The sequence below is a fragment of the Formica exsecta genome, unplaced genomic scaffold, assembly GCF_003651465.1.
Source record: "Formica exsecta isolate Colony F162 unplaced genomic scaffold, ASM365146v1 scaffold201, whole genome shotgun sequence".
Classification (NCBI taxonomy): domain Eukaryota; kingdom Metazoa; phylum Arthropoda; class Insecta; order Hymenoptera; family Formicidae; genus Formica; species Formica exsecta.
Genome location: NW_021849308.1, coordinates 912,643 through 926,011, shown reverse-complemented (window position 1 = coordinate 926,011; position 13,369 = coordinate 912,643). Strand labels below are relative to the sequence as shown.

The 13,369-nt window shown below is 38.0% G+C and overlaps 1 protein-coding gene across 1 annotated transcript in view; it reads left to right on the top strand.

The window, feature by feature from the left end:
- The window catches only part of LOC115234670, a 54,875-nt gene that overhangs the window by 37,677 nt on the left and 3,829 nt on the right, over positions 1-13,369 (top strand). Inside the window, 6 exon segments of the mRNA XM_029805892.1 lie at positions 1,567-1,622; positions 5,709-5,749; positions 8,026-8,179; positions 8,276-8,323; positions 9,538-9,653; positions 9,989-13,366. Coding sequence (XP_029661752.1) covers positions 1,592-1,622; positions 5,709-5,749; positions 8,026-8,179; positions 8,276-8,323; positions 9,538-9,653; positions 9,989-13,366 — 3,768 coding nt within the window. The 5' untranslated portion in view covers positions 1,567-1,591.

Sequence of the window (13,369 nt, the reverse complement as noted above, 5' to 3'; positions counted from 1 at the left end):
ATATAATATATAATATATCTAGTCAGTATATTTTTTACTTTTTATATTTATTACATAATATTTAATATATTTTAAATAATACTAAATCTTTTAAAATTTGTAATTTCGTATATAATTACTAGATACGGCATACGATGGAGTTTTGAACAAATTTGTGCGAACAACTTGATTATCGAGAAATAAATAATTACAGATTTTTTCCCCTATTTTATATATAATTAATTAATTTTCCTAACCTTTCGGTTAAATGCCCTTAAGATCATGTTTAAATAACGGCTATTATTAAATTATTGCGTATACGAATCGTGATTTCTCTTTGTGCTTATATTCTCTTAATGCTTGTGTAAAGCCGTCGACCTAGCCCCAGGCTCCGATTGTATCATTCGCGTGAGCAAGGATGCGATTATATCGATAATAATGGTTCTCGATGCAGAAGTCAGCAACGCGTAATTCACGATTCAACGACCTGTTCATTGAGGCTGAATCGGTGAGCTGCATATACGATCGTCGTAACTAAATTATACGCGCAGATTGCAATTATACACATTCATTGCACGTTCACTGCGTGTTTACGATGAGGCAAGATATTTGACGCGGTTGACACATGTCGCAATCTATTGTATGTTAGAAGTATTAACATTAAACTTCTCGCACATTTAATAGATTACACAGAGTATTTCAAAATCGGTGTCTTCTCTCACGTCTTTCATGAACTCTTTGGGCAAGGATTTTTTTTCCTATAACAAGTACGTCAAAAGGCACATTTCGAAGCAAATAAAAATAAAAAAAAATAAAAAATTTATGTTTTCTTTTAAAATATATCTTTTCGCAGTGTTCTCTCTATTTCTGAAATAAATTATAGTTTATAAAGAGAGAATTCGTGTTCGAAACAATTTTCAAAATAATCGAAGTAAATATTTGTTACGAAATGTTGAAAGGGGTCACCATCAATCATTATCACGACTTAGAGCGACCGTTTCATATATTACTTAACGCTATTGCATATTTATCGTATATAATTATGTATACGCCCGTTCTAGCTTCGAGCTCTTCGATCTGGACCAGCTTCCTACGCGCACGCGTTTCTCTCCTGAAATTTCGGCGTGATATGCTCTTATCTCCTTGCTTATTACCTCATCGACCGACATAAATCGATATTGCTCACGGCATTTTGAAACGCGCCGCTCTCCTGAAACAATTACCTTTTAATTAGATTTCTGTTTCGGAAATACAGAATATATTTCACAGAGTTGTTCTAGACATTGATGCACTATTTTAGTTTCCATTTCATTTAACATTTTGTTTACTCCAAGAGAGGGAAATTATTAACCGATTATTTTTATTAATAATTTGATTATTATAACATTCAGCGATTTCTTTTCGTCTTATCATTCTGATTTAAGAAATTTTTGTTTTAAAAATTTATATAAAATATATAATTAGCCCGTTTGCTTTTGTCAATATATTTAAAAATATATATTACACCATTAATAAAATCATGATATTATTATAATTATTATTACCGTAAATCTTGCTCAATAAATTATATTCCGATGTTATTTGCAGAGTCGTGGCTGACGATCTACCAAACATGTTGCGCCTCGTGGTCCTTTTCTTTCTATGTAAGTATACTTTAAATTTCTATTTTCCATTAATACATATATTGCGCACACAATTTCGATAAGTTAATATTATTGGAGAAACCGTAGCAGCAGTCATATTTATTCCAATCAGTCTTATAACGACAGAATAGTAATAAAAAATTCTACATTGCTGTGTTATTTAGATTGTAATATACGAGCAGTTTTAATTGAATAATTAAATTATAGAAACTTGTAGAAATTGTTCTTTTTTTTCTAGAAAATTATTTTTTGTCGATTACACACATCTCTTTTTTCTATATTTGTCTTAAATAAATAATATATTTGGAGGAAGATAATTTATATATATATATATATATATCTTTTTCTACCAAGAAAAAATTTGTAACGTAGGATTTCGTTTGCACAGTAAATGTGACAATCGCATTATTTTGCCTCTTGAGAATACCAGTCATTGAGAACAGAGAATAATCCAATACATTGGTAAAATCAACGACAAATTGCCGTGATATATATATATATATATATATATATGTTTTTATAATATAAGATATTCAAAAGAAAATTTTAATTTTTATTAAGATAAAATATAGGTTTTTAGCAAATTCTTTCACATTGTCAAATATTACGTACAAACGCATCACCTATCGGCGAAGAAGCAAATGCATATTGATAATAATAAAAGTAATGTCATCGGAGGAATAAACGTGAATTTCATTCCTCAATGAATCAATTCATTCGCGACAAATAAACGAAATAAAAAATTCCTCTTTCGCGCCTGTACGTATTCAAGTCCTTTTCTTTTTATCGTCCTTTATCTTCTTCACGGTTCTGGCATTTAAAGGATCGGTGGGAATACGAGAATACAATCGGCGAAATGGCATTTGCCCGCGCGCACCATCGTGATGGACATCGGCCATCCGTGGTGGACAAACGATTAATCTCACAATCAGTTTTTCCGCGCGTGTGTATATGTATATATATATATATATGTAAGAGAGAAATTATCCGATATTTTTATTTATTATTTTTCTCCCTTATCGCCACCGCTTATCTATGCTTCGGTGGCCGATAATTATGGACCAATAATCGTGTAGCTATACCTCTGACAAGCGTGGGAGCGCCGTGGCATCCTGTCGCGCGCGTGGATAAAGTCAAGGATTTGTTTCCGCGGCGAAGGTGAATCCGACGAAGAATCTTGCTCGGGATTTATGGCCGTTTATACTCGTCGCTTCTCTCTTCTGCATCAAGGAACACGGCACACAATCTGCGGTACAGGAAGATCGATGTTGTTGACTCACCGACTATTCACGCGGCATTTGTCACCGCGCTTGTCGTTGCCTCTGTCGTAGAAATATGGAAATTTTATTTGCCTTCTCGGGAAATTTGCGTACAAAGGGCTCTCAGGGAAATGGCACGCTTAAAAGCCACGTAAGAGAAAACCGTGTGTGAGAGGTAATTAAGTTATTTATCAACAAAACTGATTGTGTTCTCGAATGAATATTCCTACAGCGGTTTTGAAAATATTGTAGTACATTTAATTAAATATGAAATAAAAGTTTTATTTGTCGTTTATTGAATCTTTTTCGTTCATTTTTCGAAAAGATTAATGTAATCTTAATTTATTTTATACGATAAGATAAATAAGAAATCGTTAATATTATCTACATGGATTAAAATAATGCTCTCAAATAATGCAAATAATTATAAATAACAATTCTCTGTAAAAAAGAATCTAATAATTGAGAAATAAATTTAAGGAAAAAATAATATTAAATGCAGAAAGCAATATTAAATTTCATTAAGGATGTTTGTATTTGTATTTGACTTTGTATTTCCGATAGGATTTTCCATAAAATTTCACGCATCGCAACGTGTTACTCTTGCAATAACGAAATGGAGAGATATTAGATTAAGTAAAGTACCTACTGAATAACGTTTGAGAAACCTCTCGACATAGCGAAGTAGAAAAGTTCGCGACTACTTCGTTGGAAATGCGCGATTCGATATCCGGGACTTAGCGCAAGTATGCGCGGAAAATTTTTCATCGCCGTGAAAGTTCGTCGCTTACCTTCGTGAAACTTTGCACGTTTTCCACGATCTCATAGAGAATTTCGCGGAGCAAGTTACGACTTCGTCCTATCACTTTTTACCCATCTTTAGTACTCCGTCGCGTTCTAGCATTTTCCGTATAATAACGTTCCGTATGGCTTTATTTTCGATGTCGTTAAATTTCTTTCATCTTCTTGAGAACTTTTGGAGTTTCAAATGCTTGAATCATTGCCAGAATCAATAATCAGACTCCCATCGACTTTTGGTTCAAAAATTATGTTTTATTTACACACAATTAGACAAAATATATAAATATGAGATATTTGAACAATTTATTTTCGTAATTTCATAATTTCATAATTCAACTATATGCACTGCGAGAGGTATCTTCATGAGAGTGTTGAAAAAATTTGTATGCTTGGAATGTGGCGAGAAGAGTGTGTAGGAGCGTCTGCTTTATTAAATATCGTGCGAATTTCTAATACCGGCACGTCAAATGCGCAAAACAACAAAGTGGCGATGGCCCCTGAACTCCACCCGAGCTTTTACGTTCTGTTTATATAACATGTCACGGGTATCACGCGCTTTCTCTCGATTATAAATTCTTTTACGATTTTTTTCGTAGTGACAGTTTAATTGAATATCACAATATTTCCTCAATTTTCAGCATTTCATATCCTTGTAACAATAACTCGATTTAAAAGATTTCCGTTGCATTAAAGTCAATTTAAAATCGATTGCTGAATTTGAAGAAGTAAACGTTATAATTATACTTATATTTATTCTTCTGAAGCATTTTTTATAAATTCTTTGTTCAACAAAGATGTTTTAAATATTTTCTATTTCTGCAGATGTTATATCTCGAGTCTTATTTAAAATATAAAAATATTGAAATATAAAAAAGAGCGGGAGTTTTCATAAATAAACATTTCGTGTTTCCTTTACTTCCCAGAGTTATTTTTTCATTTTTTGGTATCCTATCGATATATAGTACATATATTATGTGTGTGTTTGTGCAATTCTATACATATACCGTTATTTTCGATATATATTCAAAATGCTCTTGACTTAATTGAATATCACAATATTTCCTCAATTTTCAGCATTTCATATCCTTGTAAGAATAACTCGATTTAAAAGATTTCCGTTGCATTAAAGTCAATTTAAAATCGATTGCTGAATTTGAAGAAGTAAACGTTATAATTATACTTATATTTATTCTTCTGAAGCATTTTTTATAAATTCTTTGTTCAACAAAGATGTTTTAAATATTTTCTATTTCTGCAGATGTTATATCTCGAGTCTTATTTAAAATATAAAAATATTGAAATATAAAAAAGAGCGGGAGTTTTCATAAATAAACATTTCGTGTTTCCTTTACTTCCCAGAGTTATTTTTTCATTTTTTGGTATCCTATCGATATATAGTACATATATTATGTGTGTGTTTGTGCAATTCTATACATATACCGTTATTTTCGATATATATTCAAAATGCTCTTGACAAAAAAAAACTGTTTCAGCTTTTTCGCTGTTGAATATGTAAAACGCGTTGGTTAGGTGTAGAATAAAATTGCTCATGAGCAAAATAAATTTTGACAAGTTTGATATAATATTTTTTTCTTTTTTTCTCTCTTTTATTTCTTGTTTTCGATATATGCATACATCAGTGGATATGATCTTATTCTATGTATACTCTATCTGTGCCAAATAAAGAAAAGAGAGGTCACGATATATACATATAATCTCTATCATAATACCCGCGGGATTATACTGTATCGATTGTATGCAATCCTGCCGATCGGGTATGCTTTATCGTTGATAAAGCTTCTTTATTCAACGATGGAAACGGCCTGGACGTTACTATTGTCCACTATTTTCACAAGGTTGCAGTATGAATACAGCGGCTATACAAATATATGCCATGGTTTCTATATAACAACTTGTATATAGAACATTCGGATTATAAACGACCGCGACTCGCTGATCTAATTTCGCACAGGGCGAAACACATGATGGTTTAAACACAACTCTAATTCCAGTTTCTGACTTTCAGGTATAGCTGCTACTTACACACCTGGTCACTGCGAGGCAAGAGTGAGTGTGTGTTTCTTTTCTTTTTGTGTGTGTGTTTCTCGAATTTATATACGAGATGCTCGAAATAAAAATGGTATAACCTTTTAATGTTTATCCGTTTATTTTCGTTTCGTATAACTAGTATTTGTTATTTATCATTGTGTGTAATTTTATTTTTTAAAACAATTGGATACATCATTCTTAAATAAGAACTGCAATTGAAATATAATTGTAATTGGTATAGTATTTATATTTTGATGTTATATGTTAAAATACAAAAAGTATGTTAATATAATCTTATATTAATTTTTATATGTTCAAATAATTATGAATAAATAAAGATTATTTTTGTGTATCTTTGGAACTAAAAATTCAACTGTTCATATATTAAAAATGAGAATTTATTTTATGAATACAAAAATCTTTTAATCTTATAAAAATAAACTACTTAGATTCTATTAAATATTGCAATTTTTGCAATATTTCTTAGAATATAATATTATTTTTGCATCAGTAATCTAGGCTTGAATCTATCTATTAATTAATTCTTTATATATATAATATAAATTACTTTTTCCCGTTGTAATTGAAACTTTAATTAAATCTGAGATTAATTTTATACCTAATCTCGAATTTTGTGTAACTTTCAATCTCTATCTCCTTAATTCTACGAAAATGTCGTTTAATTTATTACACAGTGCAATATACAATATTCCAAGTTTAATATTAAATTTCTTACTTTCGTACAACTCATAAAGTTGGCGCGCAGACGATGAAGTCTTTATATTCACAAATTATCCTCCTCGCTATCGACTTTCGTAGATTCGCCGGACTCTCGACGCGAGTTTAATCGATAGTTTAAAAACACCAGTTGGAATATTTAACGCGGATTTTCTCTTAATTCTGTAAAGAAATAGTAAAAGCGATCGAACGCGATGTTCTGGTAAATATTCAAGCGGTGCTAATCTGAAGACCGAGCAGTTCCAATCAGGCGGCTCTTTGAACGCCGGAGTTAATTAGGCGGCTAAGTAATTAAAGTCCCTGCAGCCCTTATTTCAAGTAATGCAATTTAACTTTGGTGGAATTTCATGCGGGCGGTATACAGGACGGTTATTGCGACGATTTACGATTCGCGAACGATCGATTCGGAAGAGGGTAAAGCGCGATCATGTCGGCGAATGTGAATCCGCGCGTATACGTATACTTCTTTCGCGTTTATGGGTGTAACGCGGATTTTAAATTACGCGCAGGAGCGTCAGATCTAATAACAGAGAGACGCGCGACAATTCCCGTCCCGCGCAAAAAATCGCGCCCTCGGGTGAAATTACAGTGCTACGTTTCCAACATTCGTCGTGCTTTGAAGTCGCCGTTAGCGTCGCTAATAAATGCGACAATGGTCAATAACAACGAGATCGATAGGACGCTCGTTTACCGGTTAACCGTGATTTACGCGAAGCGTACGCATAGGGAACGGCGCGCCGGCCTCTGTGTAGCGAAATTTAATCAAACTTTCGGCATCCCATGGGGATATACGAGTTGTGCAGTATCGAATTTCATCGCGTGTGTGGGATATAATGCCGCGTTCTCTCGTTTGTTTCGTTTTCGTGCGTCGTATAGTTTCGCGCACACAAAATCGATAGCGCTTAATGCACTCGTCGGACTCGTTCGAGCGTGCGAGTGCATAAATTGATTTCTCTAATTATTAACACTTCGCGTATACGAGCGATTCAAATATCGGAATATCGCGAGGATCTGAGGAATTTTTTTTTTTTTTTTTTTTTTTAATGGGATTTTTTTTCCGCATTCTTTAATATATAATTTGGCGAACTAAATCACACACATGGTTTCATTTATTCGCTTTTCGTGAATCGCGTATAGTTAGATCAGTTGAAAAAAAATATTATGAACTGGGACAATTGATACATCGACATTCTGTCAGCATTCGACTTTATAAGTTTCTGAATATTAACTTTAATAAAAAATGTTAAGATGATATAAAAACTGATAGATATAATTTAACGAGGCTAATGATGAGCTGAAGCAAAAAATATTTTTTTCTCTAAAAAGAAATGCGAATAGAAGACTTATATTAATTTTATTAGTATCATCTGTAATCTCTTTAAATGATGATCACAAAAAATTAATATTTAAAGGAACGCAAGAATTGAAATAGATGTAATACAATAAGAAGTTACAATTCGAGTTGAAAGTAGCTTATTTTTCGAGAAATTCACCGTATGAAATTCGAGTGCTTTTCTGGAAGGAGTTTTACGTTCTAAGAGTATATTGCGTTGCAGGCATCGCGAGATGTCGAGCATGCGAGACTGCCAGAGTTCCTCACGGAATTGGACCTGTCGAGTCTCGAGGCATCCGAGGAAGACGTCGAAGCGTTGAAGAAAATCGTAAAAAGGCTGGCGCCCGAGAAGAACGGCGAGTACCAAGTTTACCAAGGTTCTCTCAGAGCTATCCTACTAACCTCGAGACAACATCGCTAATATTTTCTTTTCCGACCTGACTAAAGCGACTCGCTTTTTCTTCCATTGCCAGTCTTCTTCGGTAACGAGGACCTTCTCAAGGAGTGGCTCAAAGGAGCGGGTATTATTATCTTGAGCGTGCTTTTCCCTGCATGCTTTATCTTTTTGATGTATTTACTCCGGCATGAGATTCTTTTTTTCTATCATCATTTATAGAACAAATTGTTTAACTCTGTGTTTAAAATGTTCATAGAAATCATTTAAATAACACAAAATTACTCTTTAAAATAATTTTAGAATATTGAAAATGTACGCGTGTTATCATAATTTATTTATTCCGCGCTTATTAATTGCAAAGTTTTGGTTAAAATTGTAGACAACCGAGCGTAGATCATAAATATGGAAAAAAAGTTATGAATAAATATCACCTTTGCTTATATCTTCTATCCAGACATAAAATTAATATTTGTTTATTCAATTTTTACACTCTGCGGCGCTTCGCGTGTTATCTTTACCCATGTATACATTTGCATCATACATGTTGTATATTTGTTTCCTGCATGTAAACATAATGTACAGTCATGTAAATACCTCGTACGCTACTGCAAGGGATGTATCTGTGCGAATATTTATTGTAACTTTATCGGAAGCTTGTTTGTTTAAATTTGAAACATTCCGTATCACGACACCGTTTCGATCGTTACGCAGAAGGGAAACGAGAGCATCCGATGTCTGCGCGTCGCTTCCAACCGTCTCACCGAAGCGTCAAATATTACGTAAGGCCGTGTAAGCGAAAGTCATTGAATGCGTGCGAATATCTCGGAGCGATCGGGCTGCGTTTCTGCTTTCCCACGAAGTGCAATTTTTCGTTTTACGACAATTGTGCTTAGGACGCTTCGTGACTTTTCGCTAAAGTGACAGACTTTCTACGGCTTTCGTGCGGCTATTCTAGTCAATCTGCTATTTCTCTAAAATCGTGACGTAATCGCACTCTCCTATTACGTCCGATAAATTAAATTTCCAAAATATTTTCACACGCACGATGCGCTACATGACAGATAATCTATCGCTCATTTATCATCCTTCACAGAAATGCCATGATGCGGGTTTTAAACGCAATCTATATCGCTAGAGCTTCAGAGCTTCTCGTTCCGCGGTGTAATTTCGCAGAAAAATCGATGACATGAGCTCGCATGGCTCGTAAAAGCTCAAGCGATTATATCGCAATATTCATACTTTAGAAGCACGTTCGCGAAAACATGGGCTAGAAGGACCGTGCACGTTGATATAACACTAAGCGCTATAAAATTTAATAACGCTCCACTTTGTACTTAGACGTGACAGGGCAGCCCGGGGTGGATTATCCAGCTCTCACGTCGATTCCAACCACTTCATTCAGCTGTCGCGGTTTAAGAGGGGGATATTACGCGGATTTAGAGACAAATTGCCAAGTAAGTGACATCGATATTACGTATCTCGCTCAGATAAATAGTTCGGTCAAAGTCTCGTAGAGAGATGCGCTTAATCACGGATCTGTGAAACTTGGATAATCGTAAAAGATATTCATGGAAAAACGATATAAGCATCGAAGTAATAAACAAAATTTTTAAACAATAAAGAGTGAAAATTTCTCTCTCTTTGAAATTTTTTTTGTTGCATCTCGAATTGTTTTTATGTATAATAGTTTACATACAAAATCCATCGAAGTTTAATAATAGTATTTATAATGTTTTCTTGGTTTCTCGGTTAATAAGAGACGTGATACCGATGCTGAATATAATTTTAGGTATTCCACATCTGTGACAATGGACGGAAGATCTCGTTCCTATGTCCCAACGGTACCATCTTTCAACAGTCGCAGCTTATATGCGACTGGTGGTTCAAAGTGGACTGCAGTAAGTCCACGGAATTGTACGAACAGAGCGCCGAGCAATTGGCCGAGGAGGAGAAGAAACGTGCAGATGCGAGGAAGATGAAATCTGAGTACCATCGCGTGGAACAGCAGGATAACGCGGATTACTACGAGACCCAGAATGTTGATTACGACGGCAGGCAGAATGGCAGGACGAATCCGTACGGCCAGTCCGCTGTCAATCAGAATCAAATTCCGGCGAAGCAGGAATTCAAGTCCGCCCAGCACTTTAGATCAAACAACAATCGGGATTCCGGTCGTTTCCAGGAGAACAGCGCAAACGCGTTGCGGACTAATGAGAAAACGAGCCAAACGTCTGAGAGCTTCAACCAGCAACCGAAACAACGACAGTATCACGACGGTGGCTCGAATTATCAGACAAGCAACAGGCAGAGAAATCAACTAGTGGACACGCAGGGGGGCGGTAAGTTCAACTACGAGCAGGGGAATAAGTTCCAGGATACTCGGCAGAATTACCAGAATAACGCGCAGGACTATTATCGGCCGGATCAGAATACGCCGTTCAACAATAACGAGAAGCCAGGATTCAGAGGCGCAAAGTCGCGACCCTCGACGCGAAACAATTTGTTCAGTTCCAATCAATCCCAAAAGTCTACGCCGGTTTACATGGAGACCACGACCTTCCGAACCACGACCGCGGTGCCTCCGAGGGAATACCAGCAGTTTGCAGAAAGCGCCGCGTTCGTGTCGAATCGAGGAAATCGCTTCAACTCGGGCAAATCCGAGAGTAATCGGCAGTTCTATTATCATTCGTACGATTATCAAGATCATTCCACGGTCGATTATCGCGATCAGGAGACGACCACCTTGACGGCGCCAGAGAGAAACCAAGAGGCCGAAACAGTATCCTTCACGCCGAAAACAAACGCTCCTTCGTTCCCGGGACCCACGTTCGCTCCCATTTATAAACCCAGAACGACGACGTTGCCGCCTTACGAAACGACTTTGCAGTACACGCCGACAACCGAGACGTCCTTCTACAGCACATCCTATTACGGACAAGACGATATTCCGGAAACCACCGTTTACGCCAACACCGCGACCGTAGATGAGTATTCGACTACGGAGTCCTACGCTACGCACAGCAATCTGCAGACTCCTGCCGCAATAGGAAGGGTACCGCCACTCGCTGGAAATTATCAAAATCAGTACGTTGCTCACAGAGTGACCCATCAGAGGAACACCGATCGCGACACAGCCTCTTTCGCGACATCGCGTCCGTACTTAAATACAGAAAGCTATCGGCACAACGTACCGGCTAATGTCACGTCAAGTGTCAGCCAGGAAGAAGCTCGCGATGCTGCGATTCGTTCCAATTATCAAAACGAGAACAAGATAGCGGATATCGAAATTAAAGGTACAACGAGGGATCCCTGGCGCGCGTCCTCGCAGAGCTTCCGGCAAAACTCTATCAGCTCGACCGAAAAGCCATGGAAAAGCACGAACGTTTATCAGCTAAACGGATCCACCAGCAAGACCTTGAGTCCTTATGACACGAGTTTCACTTACAAACAAGGGAAAGTACTGTCTACCTTAGGTCCTTATATACCGTTTACGAAGAATTACGTTTACTCGACGATGACTACGACTCCGACACCGAAGCCATCGGCTACCGTGCCGACTTACAGCTCCACCTTAACCAATTATCGCATAACGGCGAGCAATCTTTTACCCAAGATGAAATCTTCGCCCCCGGTAACGAGCAGGCCTAAAGACAGAGCGACTTATCTGCCCGAGGTGACCAGCAAGCGACCAACGACCTTGGAAGACAGGCCGTACGCCGAACGGGAACACGCACTTAGCATGTTGCATTCTCTTCAGGGTCTGGAAAACAACGCGAATAGTCTGAGTGAGATCAGCAAAAAGAGCGGATCTGATCGGGGCGTGCCGTTTGCGCCCGGTCCGTCTACCTTGCATTCATTAGCCCTATACTTCGCCACAGCTAGTGACAATCTCAACTCGAACGAGACCGCCGAATCCACTGCGAGCGTCGAGCATCAGGAGGTTGAAGGCAGAGAAGATGACCATTCGCGCAACGTATCTATTGAATTACCCATCAACATCCTCACGCAACACACCATCACGTCATACGCCGAATTATTCAATCTGAACAATGCGCTTGAGGGAAACGCCACGATAGCCGAATTTGCGGCGGAGATCGATAACGTCGCCAGTGAGATTGAGAACGACGACGACGACGACGATCTCGACATCGAACAGAGCGAAGGCCCAGTGAACGGCGCGAAGAGATCAAATAATACTAAATTGCGCGAGTTGGCCCAGGTCTTCACTCACGCTTTATCAGCATACTTGCAGAATCCGGACACCTTCAAAAAAGTGCTCACGGAGATTAGGCCCACGCAACCTCCGGATACGACCGACGGCGGTCAATACGGGACGACGACGTTGTATCCGACCACGGCGGAGGAGTACTCGTCGGTAACCAAAGAGAAGGATGAAGTCCTGGACTTTTCGGATGACACGGACGCGTCCAGAAGACGCAAACCGTCTACCGTATTTCCTACCACTTTGCAATCGTCTACGACCACTGATAGATCGTATTTGACTTATTACACGACACCGTACGACGAATATTTTTCAACGAGTGAGACGCGCAGACCAATTTATTATCCGAGTACAACGTTCTTACCGCCCGGCACTTCATCGCCCGATTCGGAAGATTACATCGATTCGTCGACGCAGAATGGCAACACATTCGCCTTTGAAGTGAATCGCGCTTTCACCACCACTACAGGCGACATTCACAATTATGACAGCGACACGAGAGACTCGACTGATCTGTCGCCGGTCTACGATAATTATTTCCCATTGTATGAAGACGGAAATCGAGAGAAGATCAGGGGGTCTCGCAATAATACAGCTAGAACCTTTCAGCCGTATGGCAAGAACGTTAAGACGAAGGGCGCTACGCCTATAAGTAATTATGTGGCATCGTCGACGCTGGCATCTTTCCAGCAACCCGTAGAAACAACTTCGTCCAGCTGGAGTAGAGGTTCCGCCGGCGATAAACCTGTTCAAAATCTGACACCGCCTCATTATCAGCGCTTTGGTAATGTGAAGAGTTTCGAGCTGTCAAATAGCATCGTGCCGAATCAGATACGCTCGACGACACCTTTGTCGAGAAGCAAGCCTTCCTACGATACAGCTAGCACTACCGTTCAACCTTTCAGGATACGTTATTATGATTCGACAACGTCGTTGCCCGAGGATCGG